Genomic DNA, 20,637 nt, shown 5'->3' on the forward strand with positions numbered 1-20,637 from the left:
TGAAAATGGCTAACCAAAACTAAATTCTTAATCATACATTTGTTTTAGGAATGAATGTATTTCCTAGTTTTGTTAACTGAGAAGGCACGGAAACAATGACAAACCCAGTAATGCTTCCTCTTTAAAGGAACCAGAACACCCCGAAGGAATGTCTGATTCTAAATCAGGGACAGGAAGCATTCAAAACAAGTCTGGAACATCATGTCGGAGAGTGGGGAAGCTATCAGTGATCACTGAGCACATGTTGAAAGTACTCAGGAGCCAACTTGGAAGGGTCCCTAGTGACTAAAAATGGGAATATCTGAGCATCAAAAAGAAAAATGACTGAAATGGGCTGGAGTACATAATATGTTAAAATGCAAGAGTTCCTTGTGTTATTTTTAAGCAAAAGGTCACCTGTCAAGGCTGAAAGGAAAACAATTCATCAGTTTGAAACTGGCAAATGGAAAGAATTAAGCATTTATTCCACATTTCCTATGGACTTTTACCTTAGGATAATCCAATAGTTCGTGTAGAATACTACCATTTTACATTCTATAATCAAACAGTAGATCTAGGTAACAATCATCAATGTCGGCTAAAAACATTAAATGAAAGGTTGATGGAGAACTTTATAAGAGATGAGTCAGACTGATAGCATCTACTGGTTAATCTTACAAAATAAAATTGATGTATGCCTCTTGATATGATAAAGTGGGAAGAACATACATAGTACCACCTATGGCATATTCTTCCTAAAAATTCTAAATCTGATGAAGCCTCAAAAATCTGTTTACAAGAAAAACAAAAAAGAATTAGAAGAATATGTTAAACAACACCATGGGGATACAATCAGCAAAATCTGAAATGAGGGAAATTCTACAGAGTTAATGATGTAGTTTCTTCGACAAATGATAAGGAAAGGGGAGACCTATATAGGACACAACAGCCATATTCAATGTGCACCTATTTAGAATAAACTATCTATTAAAAAATGGTGAGCCCATTGAGGAAATATAATACTCGATCATAATATGCTAATATCAAGGAAATGTTTTTTAGTTAAGCTAATGGTATTATGGATAATGATTTTGAAAAGTTGCCGTTGTGAGGTGCATACGGAAGTATTCATAGATGAACTAATAGGATGTTTAGGATTTGCTTTAAAATAATTCAGTAGGGAGTAGGGAGGGTGTTCAGATGAAACTGTATTGGCCATGTGTTGGTAATTGTTGACACTGGGTGGTGAGTACGTGGGGATTTATAGTACTGATCTCTATGTGTGCTTAGAATTTAGATGTTTAAAATTAACTATATATATGTAATATAGCTTAATACAATTTTTAATATATAGTTTAAAATTTTACAGAATTAATGACTATACCTGAAGTTGATTTCCAGTTGGAGAATTACAGTTTGGGCAAAACAAGGCTTTCTAAAGCCCCTTGCTGGCCATTGCAGCTCCCCTACCCAGAGTTTACCAGAGTAGTATTGGCAACTTGGCATCTTGGTTTATCACTTGTGGGAGGTTCTAATCTTTATCTAAACAGCTCAGTGCTATACTATGTAGTATTTCCACTAGGAGCATTGTTATGACAAGATACATGTGAGACGTACTTTTATAAAACTTACAGCTGATAAAATGTTTATATTACAAATTGCTAATTTCCTAATGAGCAAAATATGTATATTTTAAAACAGCACCAAGTATCACACTTTAAATGTATGTATCTAACTGGGGGCAGCCTGGGTGGCTCAGTCAGTTAAGCATCCGATTCCGGCTCAGGTCATGATTTCACGGTTTGTGAGTTCAAGCCGCGCGTCAGGCTCTGTGCTGACAGCTCAGAGCCTGGAGCCTGCTTTGGATTCTGTGCCTCCCTCTCTCTCTGCCCCTCCCCCACTCACACTCTGTCTCTCCCTCTCTCTCTCAGAAATAAATAAACATTATAAATTTTTTTTAAAAATATATGTATCTTACAGAGTAGTATATTCAGTTTTTAAATGAGTTAATTTTTATAAATGAAATATATTCTTTGTAGGCATTTCTCATTTTGAGACAATATTAGATTTTCTTTCTCTGAAACATTTTCTTATCTTTTCTAGGAAGCTGTTTTAGGTTATATGAAAGAGATGCTTCCTCATCTCTAAGAATTACCAGAAACTCTGATTTGAAGAGAATAAATGGATTTTGTACCAAACCACAAGAAAGTCCAAAAGCTCCATCCTGTAAGTATTTATTCATTTTTCCAGTTATGGAAGCTTCTGAAGATGGAACAACTTGGAATCAAAAGAACCTAAAAGACAAGTCATCACATGCTTGTCATACCCTATCCTATAGTTGAGGCCTCCCAGATTGTACTTTTATTGGCTCACAGGTAGCATTGCTTTCTTCCTTTTCCTCACTTGTCATTTTTATCTCTTATTTCCAGGATTAGATTGGAGCTTTTTGTTGGAGAATGGATGCACCAAAGTAAATAGTGATCTAGAAGTTGTCTTGTAAGGAACCCCAAAGATGAACCACATTACGAAATGATGTTTGGGGTACAATGTGTCTAGGGCTAGCCTCTGGCTTGGGCATTAATTTCAGCCATCGTTAGTCCTATTCTTAACTCAAACCCTTGTCACTGTTACCAGTGTGGAAACAAGGAGCATAAAATAGAAACTGTAGGGTCCCACAAGCTATTTGCTTGTTCTTTCTTCATGGGTATACACTCAGGTCAGGCAAGTCTTGGTGAATGAAAACGAACTATCTTCAGAGAATATTTTTATCAGGAGCTTAAAAACGTTTATACCCTTCAACCTGGTATTTCACTTCTGGGTATCTATCCTCAGGAATAACCCCAAATGTGGAAAAAACTCTGAGGGTAAAGATGTTTCCATTTTTATGTATAATAGGAAAATGAGAACTAAATCTAAATGTCATATAATCCAGGAATGATTAATTATGTATGTTAGATCTATTTGATGAGATTGTACAGTTGCTGGAAATGGTATTTTTGAATACCATGTACTGGCATGGAAAATGTTTGTCATGATGTCCGTGAACAAACAGGATACAAAATTTTATATCGTGTGTAAGCATATCACGATATACATATAAATGACACATACACACATACGTCCAGGGATAAGACTTAGGAAACACTGCCAAAATACAAATATAGTGATTGTGCTACAACAGGAGAATTAGAGATAGTTTTTGTCTTCTTCTTTTACATCCATACTTTCCAGATGATCTTTAATGTACTTAACAATGGAAAGAAAGCAAAACAATGCCATTTCTATACTTCTAAACCTCTTTTCTCACCTTTGGTTCTTTATGGATTTTTTTCCTAGTGACTTTCCAGTTCCTTTTGCTGTTGCCTTCTGGTTAAGTGAAAGGCACAGCACAAAGATGGGAAGGAGTATGACGGTGTAGGTAACAGTCAAGGAGACGCTCCGTCTGTGAGAGATGTAGGTGGTACATGGAGGTTGAATGAGAGTATCTCCGAAGTTCCTTTCTAACCCTAACATTTTGTGATTTCCTAACTTTTGTGATTCCCTAATTTTTTCTGCTCCTTATTTTCAAAAACTTCTCCTTTCTTTTGAAAGACTTTCTCTTACAGGTTGTGGTTGTGTGCCTTTCTTGTTCATCTGCCTCTCTGGCCACTTCATTTTCCTCCGCTGCCTCTTTCTCCTAGACACTATCTTGGGTCTTAATCACCTTCACTGGCTGTCCCTTTGCACCGATGATTATCTCTGCTTTTGACTTAATTAATGAAGCCTATTCAGAAGGTGTAAATTTAGACCCAGTAGATAGGTACAAAATAGTATTCATGCTTTTTCCTTTCCTAATTGATTCTTTTCGGTCTCCTGATTTTGTTTAACAGTACTATTGTTGTCTTGCTCATTCACATATGAGGTTCTTTAATTCCTTCCTTGTCTTAATCAGTCTCCAGATTCTTTCAGTCATTTTCAGATTGACTGTTTTGTCTCTTTTCTAACATTACAACTCCAGTTCAGACCATATCGCCACACTCTTGTATTACAAGCTCCTGTTTGGACTTGTTGCCTACTCTATCCTATCCTTCCTTTCTCTCTTCCATCTATTATGGAATCTTCTAAAACGTTAACTTCTTCCTTGCTTCGAAGTATACAGCAGTTCCCAAATCGGGTTTAAAAAGCTTAGCCTGACACTCAGGGTCTTTGATAATCTTATTTTACCATAAAACTTTTTTCTTTTTCTACTGAAGTCAAATAAGCTTCTCATTGTTCCCTTCTTAGTTCTTCTTTATCTTTATATCCTTGCTTATGGTGTTCTTTAAACTTTCAATGGCTAGCAAATAATGCTTTTATTTTACCTCAATCTTCACAGAATTTTGAATCTCATTTGAGGCATCCTAAGAAATTCCATTCAAACAAAGCTCTAATTTGCTTGAGGTTTCTCAATGTTCTGTTTAGTGGATAACTAAAAAGCACAAATAGCACTTTTTAATTGCTGAATTTGAGAATCATAACCTCAAGTAAGATATCTTGTCTTGTTTTTCTCATAGACACTTACAGCCACAGAGTGCCATTACACAAACCTACACAATGGGAGAGGAAGATCCTGGTATGGTCAGGTCGCTTCAAAAAGGAAGATGAAATCCCAGAGACTGTCTCGTGAGTGCCGAACTTAGGGGTTGTAAGCAGCTTTTATTTCTCACTGATCTATTTCCGAGGAAAAACAGTTCCTTTGAGTCCCGATTTAAAACCTTTCAACCAAATTCTAGAACGGTTTTCACTTCTGTAAAGGTTTCCTCTTTGGCAAGTACCTGCAATAAATACAGTGCTGGAAAATCTGTGCCTTATCATGGATACAGTATGTCACACCTAGTGGAGAGCTGTCAGGTACTCCAAAGTCAACTGATTGATTTCCTCTCCTAGCTACAGAATTGTCACTAAGCAGTGATATCCACTGTTTTTAGCTTTTTTTAATCTAGGTATATCAGTTAGGCGCCATTGACAATAATTATATTCTATAAACTCCACTCAAGTGTTCAACCAAAGGCATAAAAAGTATTTAAGAGCAACATATTCTCTTTCTGGGATCCAGGAAAGCATGCTTCCTATCACCAATTTCCTTAAACTCAGCTGTGGCTGAGATCTTGGGACTTTTTCAGAGTCTGTAGATAAGTGTAGATTCCTCTGACTCATGGTTTCTCAGTCCCAGTGCTATTGACAATTTGGTCGAGATAATCCTTTGTTTTCGGAGGCTGTTGTGTACACGATAAGATGTTTAGCAGCCTCCTTGCTTGCTCTTTTCATCCTCCAAACGCCAGTGGCACTGGGGTGCCTGGGTGGCTCAGTCGATTGAGCATCCGACTTCGGCTCAGGTCATGATCTCACAGTTCATGTTCATGCGTTCGAGCCCAGCATCAGTCCCTGTGCTGACTGCCAGCTCAGAGCCTGGAGCCTGCTTCAGATTCTNCCTTGCCAAATGTCCCCTGGGGGGACAAAAAAAACAAAACAAAACAAACCCTGGTTGAGAAGCACTGCCCCAGCCTCCTGATGTTAAAGACATGGATTGGTTTGCATATTAGCCAAGAGATTGTGAGAAGCAGATGCCATGTCCACTGTGGGGCATCATCATCTTCACTGATAGGGAGTTGGGAAAAAAGCTCTTAGATGTTCCCTTCTAGCATGAAACAATTCCTGGACCTTCTGGTTTCTGGTTCCAAGGCATGATTTTAAAAGATCTGAGTTCATTCAGGGTATCTTTTCCCAGGAAGAGAAGTATTACTTGCTTTGTGTTTACAATGGCTTTAACAGAGCCGTTCTACTTCTGTCCGTCAAATTAAATAGCACATTATTTTCACTAAAATTATTTCAGCTGGAAAGCCCTGGTCCTTCTTAGCTAAGGTGACAGTGTCCTCTCCTGGGAAACAAGAGCAAGTTGGAAATAACAATGATATTAAGTTCCTGCCTGTATCTTAACTTCTTCCTGAATATTCCAGCAGCAAGCAAGCTGGTATATACCCATGACCCTCATAGGTGCTGTATAGACTTTGCTAAGGAGCACCTTCTTCAGTCTGCCTTGCCGGTGGTTCCAGGATCCCTACCTAGTGAGCCACCACAGAATGCTCTTCTCTGGGCCTGGGCAGGGGTTCATCCTTGTGCTGGTAGCTCTGAACAGGCACTGTTTAGCCTGCGCATTCTGATTGCTTCTGTGGAATGGAGGGCAACCTCATGGCGTTATTTAAATGCATTTTACTTTTTTAATGTAAAATATTTTGAATGGAAAATTCTTGTAATGAAACGTGAAATATATTTCTTTTCACGAGTATCGCAGCACTTTAGTTGGATGTGCCAGTTCACATAAAATAATGTCAGCATGGTTAGTTAATTTCTTGTTGGCGGGCTCTCAACAGAGCAATTCACTGTCCTTAGCCATTGTCCCTGGTTCCTCCCACTGCCCTGCAGGCGCAGCTTCAGTGCCCCGAGAACTCCCTTCACAATACCTCACTGGGTCCCAGCTCTTACATCACAGTGTATATGCTTTCAGGGTTCTACCACCTGCCATGCCTGGACCCTGTGCCTCCTTCTAAGCATTTTTAAAGTGTTTTTTTTTCCTCCTGATTTCTAAAGTAATGTGTATTAAAAATCTGGGGGGAAAAAAGAGGAAGGAAGGAAGTTAGCACTCCCATCCCATCATCTAGAGCTAATCACTTCCTATTTACATCCCTACTGAAGAGGCCATTGCTCTCTCTGGGGCCCGTTTGGACTCTTCATGCCCTGCCCTGAGGATCTACTAGATTCATGTAGTAGTACTACAACTCACTGCCTACATAGAGAATCACAAAGGTGGAGTGGTCTTCTCTTTAGACTCTTCCTTATTAGGCCTCCTAGTTTTCACACAAGATTGATAATCCAACCCTCAATGTTCTGTTAAGGCACATGGATCTGTATTCAGTGGACAGCTTCAAAGACGTACTTGCCAAAGAGCATAGTCTCAAGTTCACTGCCATGCAGTTTTAGCAAAACATTAGTTAAAAGGTAAACATTAAGTAAGCATTGCTTAAAGGACCTTTCTGCTGTTTCAGATAGTCTCTGGAATCTATTCCTGGTTCTAAATCTAAGTATTAGCTTTAGATTATTAAATCGATCCCTGGTTCAAGGAAGAAAGCAAAAAACCTGGGTATGAAAAGCACATTGTTTAACTCTCCCACATTTGTTTTCTGTCTGAATTGTGATTCATGTTGAAACATATGAAACTCATGAAGCTCATTGCAGTATCTGTTGTGAGGATGTTGTTCAGACAATCGTTTTATCATATAACATCTTCTTAAGAACCCCAGGGAGAAATAGCTTCTGGTTTCACTGTTAGCATTGGCTGCTAATGTGAAACTTGAAAGCCAAAATGGGGACCAGCATAGCAAGCATAAATTAATACATCTTGCTCTTCCCCACCCCCCCTTTGTTCTTGGATCCACTTTGTCTTCACACTTTCTTTAACTCTTTTTCTTTCTTTTAAGTTTGTGCTATCTTGTTGGATTTTATATGTAAATTTAGCGTGAGTTGTGAAAACCCCTCATTCTCCCCCAAATCCTAGAAGATTTCCAGGTCTCACATCTTTTTTATATTTATGGGTACCACTCCACTTCTGACTTGTCACACACAGAGCTTTATTTCTTAATGGCAACTTCAGAAAGAGAAATGTTAACTTTCTCTCATGATCTCATTATGTTACTAGGTTTGAGATGCTTGATACTGCAAAGAACAAGATCCGGGTGAAGATCAGCTATGTAATGATTGCCTTGACAGTGGGTGGATGCATCTTGATGGTTATTGAGGGAAAGAAGGTGAGAGTGGACTTCCTCTCTGTCTCTGTTTTCTGTAAAGGATCTAAAGGAAATCAGGGGTTGACCCTCGTATTTAGTCTCTGAGAAGAGTTGATTACGTTCTACCCAAGAAATGATAAGAAAGAAAATAAGACACAGTAGGAACAAACATGGCATATCCTGTCTGGGGATAAATAGCAAATCCTAACTTTGGCAAAGTGAGGGACTGAATTCGTTTTGCATAAAGTAAACAAAAAAAAAAGTGTTCGGTTATCACAGATACCATAAAGAATTGTGAAACAAAAATGACACTGGTGTATTTAATGATGACACCTGCATGTCTATAAAGCACTCCAGGTACATGGGCTTATTTATCCACACTTTAACTGCCTTAACCCTGGTGAGGATCCTCGTCACTGCTGTGTACTTGAAGCTCAGCCACATAGTCCTTACCTGTAAGGACCATAGCTCCCGAACAGGTACATAGGCATTCCAGTCCAGAAATCTCTGTTTTAACACATATCATCATCAATAGCTATCATTAGTGGAATACTCTCTGTCTTTTAAGCACTTGGCTGTTCTTTCATTTGAACCTCACAACAGCATGGTGGAATCGACACTATTATTAGCACCTCATTTATAGATGAGGAAACATAGCTTAGAAAGCTTTGCTCACTCGCCCAAGGTCACACATCTCCTGAATGTCAGAGCCACAGTCTGAATCTAGCCCGGTCTAATTGAAGTTGATAGTAAAATTGCTCCCACTTACTGAGTGCTCATTATGTCACAGGTCCTGTTAAACTCACTGAATCACCACAATCCCCTAAGAACCTAAGCAGTGGTTCTCTTAGTATCCATACTTTATAAAAAAGCAACCTGAAGTTCAGAGCTATTAAATCACTTTCCCAAAGTCACACAGCTAATAAATGGCAGGATAAAAATGTAGAGCCAACTTTTCAAGCTCCTAAACTCATATAATACTATCTTGTGATTAAAATATGTTTTTTTAAATGCAGCAGCACTGGACAATGTCTAATTTTGATACCATGTCTAATTTTATATATCACAGCTTTCATGTGGAAAGAAATATCTTATGTCTATTATAAGATATTAAAAAGGTTCTTCTGCCAACCCAGTGATAACTGACTTCCTTCTCCCTAGTGAGTACAGAGTAAAAGGAAATGAACATCTGGCTCTCTTCAGACTCTTGGAATGGAAAATACTGACCATTTAGGCTGACCTTATGGGAGCATGAGGGACAAGTATGCAGGACTAGGTGAAGTTCTTCCCAGGACAGTTCTGTTCCTGCCCCACCTCAGTTTTTCTTCTGACTTCCTCTTTGACTTCTCATATTTAGTTCTCAGACTGAAACCTGGTGGGGCACCTGGGTGGCTCAGTCGGTTAAGTGTCCGACTTCAACTCAGGTCATGATCTCATGGTTCGTGGGTTCGAGCCCCGTGTCAGGCTCTGTGCTGACAGCTCAGAGCCTGGAGCCTGTCTTCGGATTCTGTGTCTCCCTGTCACTCTGCCCCTCCCCTGTTCATGCTGTCTCTATCTCTCTCTCAAAAATAAATAAAACATTAAAAAAAAAAAAAACCTGCAGAAGCTTGTGGACAGGATATGTAGGGGTTTCTAGAATTCCTAGAAGTCTGCATTGGTTTTGTATACTTGATTATACTGAGTCTAAATACTCTAGAAACAAGTTACCCCCTGCGATTTCCTCTAGCCTCATCCTGGGATATAGGCCATGTACTTGAAGAGAGTTTCTTTTCTCTCCTTTATGTACCAGAAAGCCATTTCATTTGTTTCACATGGAACCATCTAATTCTTAGAAGTTGGTAAATGCTACTGGAATGGAGAACTTTTAGACTTAATGCTATTTAGAAGAGAGAAGTTAGCCACTCTATGTTCTGTCCTTACCATCAACATACCATTCCCATTCTCCTACCCCTTCCCATACCTAATTCTTTACACATGAGATTACACAGAAGAAAATTCCACTTATTTTAAGTGGAATTTAAGTGGGTGCTAGTTCCACTTATTTGGTATAAAACTTTTGAAACTAGTCTGCTTATGTAAGCTTCACAGGCATGTAATAGGTCACATGGAAGGAAACAAGGGAAGAGGATGGTTGCCTCTCCTCCACTGCTCTTTGCTTCCACAGGTTGGAGTAGTTGGATCGATACTGGTGAGAGGCATCAGTCACAGTATTTAGTAAAGTCTGGGATCTCCAAAGCTGAGTATTTTTGGTAAAAGAGGAGTAAGGAGTTAGAAGCGTATGAAAGTATACAAATGAGTTAGAATAGGAGAAACAGTAGCAACAAAGAAAAATGAAAGGAAAGGATAGAAATGTAAACAAAAAAGGTATTCAATACTAAAGAGAGAAAAAAAGGGAAAAGATAAGGGTATTAATTATAAGGGAAGAAGCTAGGTTTAAAGAAACCCGCCAGAAAGAGAAGGTAGAGGTGCAGCATTTCTCTCACGCTCGACAGGACGTGCTACTGTACTGTGAAGCCTTAGAGGAAGCAGAAGGCACGGGGAGGGGGTGTCCGTGCCCTGCGTGCACACAGTAGACGGTTGTGGGCAGGCCCTGCTGTAGTTATCTATTGACATGAGTGCAGGGTAATGACACCCTCCCCAAACCCACATAAATAATCACTTGTTCAAATCTGTTTCACTTTAGGCTGCCCGAAGAAACGAGTCTTTAACAAGTCTGAACTTAGAAAAGAAAGCTCGCCTGAGAGAGGAAGCGGCTATGAAGGCCAAAACAGAGTAGCAGAGGTATCCATGTTGGCTGGCTTTTGAAATTGCAGGAATAATGTTGCAGCAATTAGCTTGTTATTAAAAGGAATATGGTATGAGGATCTGTTTCATGAAAGTATGGTTTGCACAAACATAATTTCCCAATTTCTGCTGTAGTGGTACAAATAAATTTCCTTTTGGAAAAATGACCTGTCTGGGGCGCCTGGGTGGCTTAGTCAGTTAAGCGTCCGACTTTCGCTTAGGTCATGAAGAGCCTGGTGGTGGGTTCGGCCCCGCGTCGGGCTCTGTGCTGACTGCCAGCTCAGAGCCTGGAGCCTGTTTCAGTCTGTGACTCCCTCTCTCTCTGACCCTCCCCTGCTCGCGCTGTCTCTCTCTCTCTCTCTCTCCTAGAAATAAATAAAAAAAGAAAAAAAGAAAAATGACCTGTCTATATTTTTGTGGCTTTGATCCAAGTTAAATGCAGCCTTTCAACTTTTTGGAGAAAAATAGGGCAACTCATTTAAACTTTAATGTTAACTCTTCTTTAGAGTGTTAAGATACCGTATCTTACTTTAATTTTCATTACCAAAGTGATTTCTCTGCAGATGCCAACATGGCTTCTAGTTCTGTATTTCTCTCTCTTGTGTACTCCTTTCTAGAGAGAGAAGGAAATCCAGATCAGTATACTGCCCGGGTGCGTCTTGGCAAGCTCACCTCCCCAAATACCAGGGTGATTCTGAGAGCCCCGGGAAGCAGCCAGATCACACTCTGACATTTTCAGGCATGCTGGCAGGCAGAGGCTTATAGGAGAGCAGTCTTGGGAAAGGTCCTGGTAAGGTGATGAGACTGATCTGGCCATGAGTTTCTAAAGACTCTGAAATCCCAGCAACAGAAAGTTGCTTTGGAGCCAGCAGTCACCTCTTCGAATCCCCGGCTTAGAGTTCGCAATTGGTCCTTTCCCTTTTGCCTTTACACTAAATTTCTCAATTATGAAAATCTATCAAATGCATACTCGTATTAATGTTGAAAGATAAGTATTTGCATCCAGTACGTATTTCATTTACACTTTGTGATGCCAAGCTGTCTCATATTTAGATATGAATGCTGGTTTCTATTTTAAGTATTGCATATATTCTCACGTTTCACAGTATTAATGGATGACATGAATGACAAGTCCTCACAACCATCCCAACCTGATAGTGGTCTCTAGAGCATTGTAACAGGCAGAAAGTAATATATGCAGCTGTATCGGAACTTGATTTAATAAAATACTAAGTAAAATGTAATGCACCAAATATAATTTCATAATCTATCTGATGTCTGTTAATAATATACTTTATCTTAGAGTAATTTGACCTTAATGTTTTAGATACCAAGTTGATTTTAATCTACTTATTTTAAATATAGGTAATTTTTCTTCATAGAACAGTATCATTTTTAACTTGTAAAGAAATATTTTAAAGTGTTACCTTGGAGATTTACTATAATAAAAACCTTGGAGATTTACTGTAATAAAAGTTTCATTAAACCAAAACTCCCAAAATGTTACCATGCAGCAAGCATTCACATGATCATTTCTCATTTGTTGTCATTCTGCTATTCAGGAACCTTGAATAACTACCTCTTTATGACTTACATATAAATTTCTTGGCTAGAATTTCAGACTTGTCCTTGTCTAATCCCCATTCTCCATGTACCCTCACACAATACCTTCTTGACAATCATACCCTACAAATAACTCTAATACCTTATATTCCTCAGAATTTGTCAAGCAAATCAGATTTAATGGTCACTATTACAAGATACTAAAGAATACAAGAAAAATTAATACTGTTTTGCCCTCTTACTTTCAATTATTGTACTATTTTTGCTTAATTTCTAGATTTTTGTTTCATGTTTATCATGTCTCTGTAGGGAGAGTGGGCAGAAACTGTTTTCCATTTTGTATTTCCTATAAGCCCTGTCTGCCTAAGATTAATATGTGAACCTATGGTCAGACGCTTTTAATCAAGAAAAGAAATAGTATGGGGACTTCATTCCAAAAATGTGTCAAAAGCAGGCAAGGAATGAATAAAGTGGTGGTGGTAGTGGCAGTAGTGGTGGTGGTGGTGGTGGTGGTGGTGGTATAATACACTGTCATTCATCATTAGTCCCTTATATATATATATAAGTACTGAGAATAAAACAATGAATAAAAACATATTTGACAGAGCTCATAATTTAATGGAAACATGGCCCATGAAACCATTACAATACAAATTGGTAAAAGATATATTCTGAACTATATAACAGAAGCTATAGAAAGGAACAAGAAAGCCTAAATCAGCCATCAGCTGTGATTGGAGTCAGGGAGGCAGTGATGGTCCACAAAGTGGTAATTTCTGAACCAAGTTTGAAGCATGGGTAGGAGTTAGTAGATCAGACACATAGTGGAAGAGAATAGCCTCATCTCATTCAGACATTTAGCTTGCCTGATAGTCATGAGGGCACAATCTAACAAGGTAGTGAGAGGTCCTTCAGGAAAATGCCATTTACAATGTTTTGGTTTATTTTTAGCTTTTATCTTGATAAAACTTAAAATTCTTAGACTCTCAGAACAAACCTAACCATGACTTATATTTCCCCAATTTATAGAGTTGATTCCATGGAACCATTTCATGTCCCATCACAAAGGCTATCACTTAGTGTGTGTGTGGCATCTGTCATATATTTCCAGTCCACCACTGTCCCAGGCTTCTCCTTTTATTCACCTATCTGATCTCCCAAATCGGAAACACTCGTTCTTCCAAACTCCCTTGCCCTCCACATTTAATCAGTCATCCTATCTTGTGAACCTTATTTCTAAATATTTCTCAAGTACACTGATCCTCTAAAATAGTCACTGGAAAGAACAGAATGGGAATCTGTTCAGGAACAGACATAAGAGATAATAACAGACTTGAAAATTAAAAGTCAGAAGCCCTACGTTCTAGACTTGCTTTTCCAACTGTCTTGCTTTACAAATTTAGGTTATAGGTCTGAAATCTTGTAAGACAATGTTAAAAAGAAATACACAACCATGCCAAAATTAAGGGAAACCATCTTTTAAAAAATATTTTTTATGCCAACTTGGCTCTACCACTTGATTTCTAAATGTTTAGTAATTACTCATCCACAGTTTAATTGTTTTGTCATTTCCTAATGCTGCTGATGCAATGATGTTTTCTGTAGGGTGACAAGCTGCTGAAATTACAACATCTGTATGACCTTGTAATTTCTGTACAATCTCTTTAGTCTGAAGATTCCAGATGTAAACCAGATTATCTTCTGAACCAGACACAATCCACTTTCCACCAGTAACTGAAAAATTGGCAAAAATGCAGTATTTCTCATTTTTATGACCAGTGTATGTTTTCAGGCATCTGCCTCTGCTGTAATCCCACAGTTTAAGAGTGTTGTCCAAGGTTGCAATTAGAATATATTTACCATTTGGAGAAAATTTTACAAAAGAGACAGGAGGGTTATCATCATCAACAAGTGTTTTTAAACACTGACCTGATGCAGTATCCCAAATTCTACAGATACCATCATAGCTACCTGATACTATCAAGGACCCAGTACAATTAAAATGAACAGCAGAAACTGGGTCAGAATGAGCAGACAAAGTCTTGAGGCACTTTCCTGTTTTTACCTCCCATATCTTCACACTCTCATCAAAAGATCCTGAAATGATGAGATTAGATGGTGGATTGAAATTACAGCAAAAAACGTAATTACTGTGCCCCTTTAGCGTTTTCAAACATTTTCCAGATCTCACATCCCAAATCTTTAACGTTTTATCATCTGAGGCAGAAACAAGCCAATTGGAATCTGACGACCAGGCAACATCTGATATTTCCAGACTGTGACCATAAAGTGTTTTCTCATACTTCCCATCATAGGCTCCCCAAATTATAATTACTTTATCAGCAGAAGAACTTGCTAGCCATTCTCCATTAGGGCTAAACTTAACTGATGATACAGCTTCCGTATGTCCCACGAGAGTAAATTTAAGAGCATAGTTTGGTTTTTCAGACACTCGCTTGCTCCGATTGGCTGCTGAGGGAAGGCCCGGCTCTGCTTCACCATCTCCTGCCTCCTTTGTGTCCATGGTTCTGAAACTCCAAGTAAAGTAGGTTGGGTAAGCCTCCGGCCCTGAGCAAGGCAGCCCAATATTCCGACTCTGTGCCCAGCCAAATGAAGATAAAAATACCAGATTCAAAAATAAATCTCCTTGTAATGATTTTAATTTCTGGACAGTCTTTAAACTCTTATATACAATGATTCAGCAGCACGACTTAGACCACTTCTCCTTTCCTTCGCTTCCTTTGTAAACAAATACTTGAGAAATACTATTAAAAGAGTCGTATGCGTCGTCAAGTATTTTGCGAACGTATAAAGCGGTGCAAAGCAAAGACGGGCGTGAGTGATCTACACTCTTTCACAGTCCCTCCCCCAACTCCGAAATGTTGGGAGAACACTGACCAAGCCTACCAGTCAGATAGACTTTCGGTACTTAAGCATGAATGAGTCAACGGCTTAAACAAAAGATTTCAGAAAGTAAAAAGAAACCTGCGTAGGCACCACCATTTGTTGCTCTGGCGGTCAGCCGTCCAGTCCGCGGATAAACACCGGCGCGCACAGCCGCATCAATCACACCCAGCTGGCAGGACAGCAGAGCGCATGTGCACACCAACTTCCAGCCGAGACGACCAATAGGAGAGGTCTGCCTGCGCTTGCGCAAAAGGAGACGCTGGCGTTTCCTTCCGGTCCTCTTTGCCACGGTTGCCACACATAAATCCACCTTTTACTGCCTTCTTTGGTGAGTGAGGTGAACGGGGCTTCTCCCTAGACCTGACTGGCTAGCGTGGGTAGCAGCGAATATTTCAAACAACATTCCTTTGTGTTTGGGAACCGTGTCACGAAGAAGGACTAAATATTCCAATTCCCATAGCGGAAAAGTTAAGTCCACATTTGGCACGTAGCCAGCGTCGATTTCNTGCTCGTCTCTACTCGTGTGGTAGATGAGCCTGGCGGCTGTGCACAAGGCTGCAAATAGGCAAGGGGAGTTTAGCCGAATTTATGCCCAGATTATAAAGCTGGTTTAAAAGTTTTGCCGAAACGTTTGGGGAAGGAGAGTATATGTTGTGGGCCTCCAAAAGCCGGTCCTTAGATAGCCTGACAGGGTAGTGCGCGGGAGGGGGAAACAGACGTTTGTTTTAACACTTCCTAATGCCTTGAACTTTCTAAGAGAAAGGTCTGCATATGTGCTTGAGACCGAAAATGACAAAGAAGTTCGTGGAACGTGGTTAAGAAATGTGTAAGGTTAACTCGTAATTGGCTTTAGAGCGTCAAAAGTTTAATGGCCTTGAAAGTGTTGGGTAAATAAGAGTTTTGAACAAGATTACTGGGGTACCTGGCTGGCACAGTCAATAGGGCATGCGACTCTTCATCTCTGGGTACTGAGGCCCAAGATCTCAGGCCCAAGTTGGGTGTATAATTTACTTTAAAAAAGAAAAAGGAAAAAAAGTTCTACCAAAAAATTGGAACCCTGTTGAGTTTCTGCTTACCTGTAATCACTTAGTAAAGAGTGCTCAAGAGGCACGGTTTTCTTTACAAGGTTTTCCCGCTGGCTGGCGTAGCTGAAACTCTAGAGGTAGGTTTTTGTTGTTGTTGTTTTGTTTTTGTTTTTTTTAAAGCAAGCTCTGTGCCCAGTTAGGCTTGAATCTTGAACTGGAGACTCGGAGAGCAAGAGTGGCTTGCTCTACCAACTGAGCCTGGCAGGTGCCCTGAGGCTCAGGTATCTTGATGTTTTTGTCAGTCAGCAGTTAAGCATTTGGAAATAAAGGCTTCTATCCTGTATTAGGAATCATTGAAAGCCTAGCCTTTAAATAAGGCACAAGGACATAATTAGATCACCTGTAATAATCGACCATAATAAAAACCTCATTACCTTAAGACCCTACTACTTAGTTTGGAATTTGGACAGGAATTGAACATGAACTTTAGTCCTAGCTTGAGCACGTTAATGGTATAAGGATAACGAGGTGGTGGGAATAGGAAGAGCATCTTTTAAGTATATTGGGACATTCATTTATGTACATTAAATTACGATTCTTCTTAGCTATTAACGTTTTAAAAAGAGAGAACTTGTGTTCCCTTTTTAGATAATATCTCAAATTCCGGTTATGATTAAACTCTTCCTCCTTTCGTTCCTGTTAACCTGGATTAGTGTGATTTTTACTGGGAAACTTAGAAACACTCTAAAGTTCTGCATCTACTGAGACAGTTTTCATTTCTATTGACTCATCAAAAAATTTAAAAGTGCTCTAGAGAACAAAGTGTAGGCTTTGTTCCAAAGAATTTAAATTCTATTTTCCCAATAACTGTTCTATGCACTAGGAATAAAGAAAGTGAAAATTAGACAAGTAAATCTATGATATGAGGGCTAGGATGGGTTGTTGGTGCTGGAGTAGATTTTAATAACCCACTAGAAATATAAGAATGAGGGGGATGGAGGGAACCTGGCTGGCTCTATGAGTAGAGCATGCCACTCTTGATTTCAGGGTTGTGAGTTCAAGCTCCATGTTAGGGGTAGAGTTACTTAAAAAAATAATAAAAAGATGAAGAAATTAATGTTGGTAGGAATATCCAGAAATAATTTTTAAGATTTTCTCAAAATTTGAAGAAATTTCCACAACTAAAATCATTTCTTGATGCCTGGAATTTTTTATTTACAAATAACATCAGGAACTTGTGTAAAGAAAATTAAAGCAAGGACTAGAACTAGTTAAACCTTTTATTAGTCATGTTCTAATGACTAATCAGGACATGTAGTCCTGATACCGTTGTCCTTATGAATTAGGCCTAAGAATTTCATAGTTTGTCTTTGGGAGTGTGGAGTGTGTAGTAGAGAGTACTGATACAGGTAAACCCAAAGGGGCAGAAACTGTATATTAGAGCTTTGTATTTGCTGTTCTCAAGCAAAGTTCTTCACACAGTCTGTTTTTAATAATTTCTATTTTGGGGGTGCCTGGGTGGTTCAGTTGGTTAAGCCTCTTACTTCGGTTCAGGTCATGATTTCAGTTTGTGAGTCTGAGCCCCACATCAGGCACTGTGCTGACAGTTCAGAGCCTGAAGCCTGCTTTGGGTTCTGTCTGTCCATCTGTCTCTCTGCCCTTCCTCTGCTTGTGCTCTGTCTCTCAAAAATAAAATAAAATAAAAACATTTAAAAAAATTTTTTAATAATAATTTTGCTTTTGCTGCCCTTAATCTTCATCAGATAGGTAATATGGAATTTTCCCTTTCCTTAGAAATCAATTTGATTTCTTTAGATTTCCCATAAAAATTTTAGAATTCAAGGTCTCAGTGGTTTAAAAGTTTATTTCCCTTGCCCCTCAGTAAAGTTTGCAGATATTCTAAATAGAAATGCCACAAATAGGTCACTTTTTTATTAAAATAATTTTTTTTTGGTGTCAGGACTGGAGTGATCCCTGTACTAAGAAATGTCTTGACCAACTCCCTTCATGGCAGCTCCAATTAACCAAATCCAGTCCTCAAAAATCAATAGAACTATATACACTTTTTAAGACTATTAGTTTAAATATATATAAATCTAGTTGTTGGCTAAATATGGAGTGGCCTATAATTTATCTAAACAGAGACTTTTTTTTTTTTTTTAAAGTGAAAGGGGGCACCAAAAGCCTCAGCTGACATTAATCTAAAAACTGGGTTTATCCNTTGCTGCTGACTTCTGGAAGATTCTCCTATTCACAACTAAATCTTGGAATATTCTACATTGTTTACATGGTAGTTTGCACCCCAGCCTGCCCACTTCTCTTTCAAACCCTGTGCTTTTTCCTTTCTCCACTACTCTGGTCTTCTGGGTTTCTACATTCTCCTCACTCATCACTAAATGCTGGGTCCAAGTGGTTTAGATAAGGAAATAATCATATTGTGGCTTTTCACTGGCTTCTTCAGGTTAAATGGGTATAAAGGAATTTAGAGGGTAATTTTATTCTCTGCAAAAACAATCAAGATCACAGAAGTGACCATATATTGATTTTAGAATGAGAAAAAACACTTTTCCAAATCGGCAAATGAAATGGGGACAACAGTGATCAAGACTNTCAGAAATAAAAAATTTTAAAAATCTGTTTTCATAAAAAATACCTGGCCAATACAATCTCTCAGCAATACATACAATAGTAAAAATGAAAAAAAATCTATTTCAACTCAGCTTCCAAAGTTGGATGTATTTAGAAAAAAGGGGTTTTTCCCTTAACTTTAGAATATGTCAGAAGAGACTGATAAGCTACTTTTGGTATATACAAACACATAGGGTTGATATATATATATTAGTTATTCTGTAAAATATACCCATAATTTTTCTCAGAACGCATAGGTTTTTTTATCTTTATATAATAAACTTCTGGTGTGACAGTATCTGCTTTTGTAAACTTCATGTCAAATTACGTCCTCCTGAAAAGTAACCACATATAAAACACATGTTAAGACACTAAGTCTAAGAGTTAATTCCTGGTTTCAAACAGCAGCATAAAAGAATTCCTTTTTCTTTTGTAACCAAGTACCCTTTACTAATATCACATAGATCCATAGTCCTTCAGTCATTTAGTATTTATTGAATAGTCTACTGTGTGCAAGGCACTCACCCATGGCCTGACAGACCACATTCAAGTACAAAGAATCATCAGATCCATTCCAAATCAAAGTGTAAGAACACTTTGAAAACAACATAGAGTGGTCATAATGATAAAGTAAGAACATACTCAACAACATACATTAAAAGGTGATCTTTCTAACTTTTGATCCTCCTTGGGACGATACTCCTTTAGAACGTCAGCTGTGTTAAATTCACGTCCATTGATGGCACTGCTTTCTAAGGCAGAGTTCTTCATTCCAAAGCCTTTCCTTCTCTGTGTCAGTACCTTCTACAATTGAGTTTGTTAAATGGAAACATGTTTCTAAGTTTACCCATTATGCTGTTAAACTCAAAATCAATCACTTGCATATATATTTTAACTTCTGTTGTTTTGTCAGGTCATATACAGAATTTTAGCACCACAGAAGGGGAAAGAAGTTGGGCTGAGAGGCTCCTCGTTACCAAAATATGCAACCTAAAAGCAACTTCATACCTGATTTAGTTATTTTAAGGGTGCTCATGAAAGAAAGAATCATCCAAGAAAAAGCTGGTCCAGCTGTGGCTATTCTAAGTCCAGTTCTGAGAGTTCTGGCACAGAACACCTCCACCATGTCTGCTACTTTCTTCCAGACACAACCTGCAGGGCCCTGTCCAACCACTGGACAGTGTTGATGAGTTGCGACCTTGAGGTGAAGTAAATCTTCCTGTCTTGATTCTCTCACCTCTATCATAGTGACAGTCATCCGCCTCAAAGAGCAGTTATAGGATTAAAGAGAAAACTCAGAAGCCCTTACCCAGGCACCTGGCACACAACAGAGGCTCAAAGACTAGTTGCCTTTCTGACTTACGGGAAAACAGACTGGGACTTTTTCTACCCTTCATCTTTTCTTGCCCCAAACTTCCAAATGCATTTTATACCCTTTAGGAATTTGGTACTTTTAGCATACAATATTTGCTTTACTTTATCACACATTCTTGTGATGTCCTGGTATTACATATCCTTTTCTGATAATAAAGCATGTTATTGAGTACTCTCCTTATGAGAACAGACTTACTGTACTAGTCCCACATCTGGCTTTCAGTTACTTTAAAAAAAAAAAAAAAATTTTTTTTTTTCTTTTAAAAGTAATCTCTACTCCCAATATGGGGCTTGAACTCATGACCCTGAGATCAAGAGTCAAATGCTTTATGAGCCAACCAGGTGTCCTGATAATTTTAACATTTGATGAAAGAGAAAGGTAGCCAAAATATTTCCCAACTTGGCAGATAAGTATTTACTCTGCTCACCTAACAACAGAAGAAAGTGTTAATTTCAGATGGCAAAAAATTTAGATTTGAGACTTCATATACAAACAGGCACACACCTATCTGCAAATCAGCAAATTTTGTAATGTAAGAGGTAGAAAATAGTATATAAATATGAAAAGCAAACAATGC

General features: G+C 38.6%; 3 protein-coding genes across 5 annotated transcripts in view; 1 reads left to right on the forward strand and 2 right to left on the reverse strand.

The window, feature by feature from the left end:
- Positions 1 to 10,729, forward strand: part of FAM162A (family with sequence similarity 162 member A) — a 30,880-nt gene extending 20,151 nt beyond the window's left edge. For both annotated transcript variants that reach the window (XM_077767600.1, XM_077767601.1), the window contains exons 2-5: positions 2,083 to 2,205; positions 4,512 to 4,620; positions 7,691 to 7,799; positions 10,462 to 10,729. In XM_077767600.1, coding sequence (XP_077623726.1) covers positions 2,083 to 2,205; positions 4,512 to 4,620; positions 7,691 to 7,799; positions 10,462 to 10,554 — 434 coding nt within the window. In that variant the 3' untranslated portion in view covers positions 10,555 to 10,729. The remainder of the gene's footprint in view (positions 1 to 2,082; positions 2,206 to 4,511; positions 4,621 to 7,690; positions 7,800 to 10,461) is intronic.
- Positions 1 to 15,171, reverse strand: part of MIX23 (mitochondrial matrix import factor 23) — a 61,301-nt gene extending 46,130 nt beyond the window's left edge. The window contains exon 1 of one of the 2 annotated variants that reach the window (XM_077767603.1): positions 15,111 to 15,171. In XM_077767603.1, coding sequence (XP_077623729.1) covers positions 15,111 to 15,128 — 18 coding nt within the window. In that variant the 5' untranslated portion in view covers positions 15,129 to 15,171. Of the gene's footprint in view, positions 1 to 11,106; positions 11,790 to 15,110 lie in introns of those variants that run through there. The other variant, XM_077767604.1, reaches the window with a different exon arrangement.
- On the reverse strand, positions 12,723 to 15,173 carry WDR5B (WD repeat domain 5B). The gene is made up of 2 exons (XM_077767599.1): positions 15,111 to 15,173; positions 12,723 to 14,653 (listed from the first exon to the last, which is right to left on the reverse strand). Exon 2 carries the CDS (start codon positions 14,647 to 14,649, stop codon positions 13,657 to 13,659), a length of 993 nt encoding a protein of 330 aa, XP_077623725.1. The 5' UTR covers positions 14,650 to 14,653; positions 15,111 to 15,173; the 3' UTR covers positions 12,723 to 13,656.
- Between the last annotated feature and the right edge of the window lie 5,464 nt (positions 15,174 to 20,637).

This window comes from Crocuta crocuta, unplaced genomic scaffold, assembly GCF_008692635.1.
Source record: "Crocuta crocuta isolate KB4526 unplaced genomic scaffold, BGI_CrCroc_1.0 scaffold45, whole genome shotgun sequence".
NCBI classification, from domain to species: domain Eukaryota; kingdom Metazoa; phylum Chordata; class Mammalia; order Carnivora; family Hyaenidae; genus Crocuta; species Crocuta crocuta.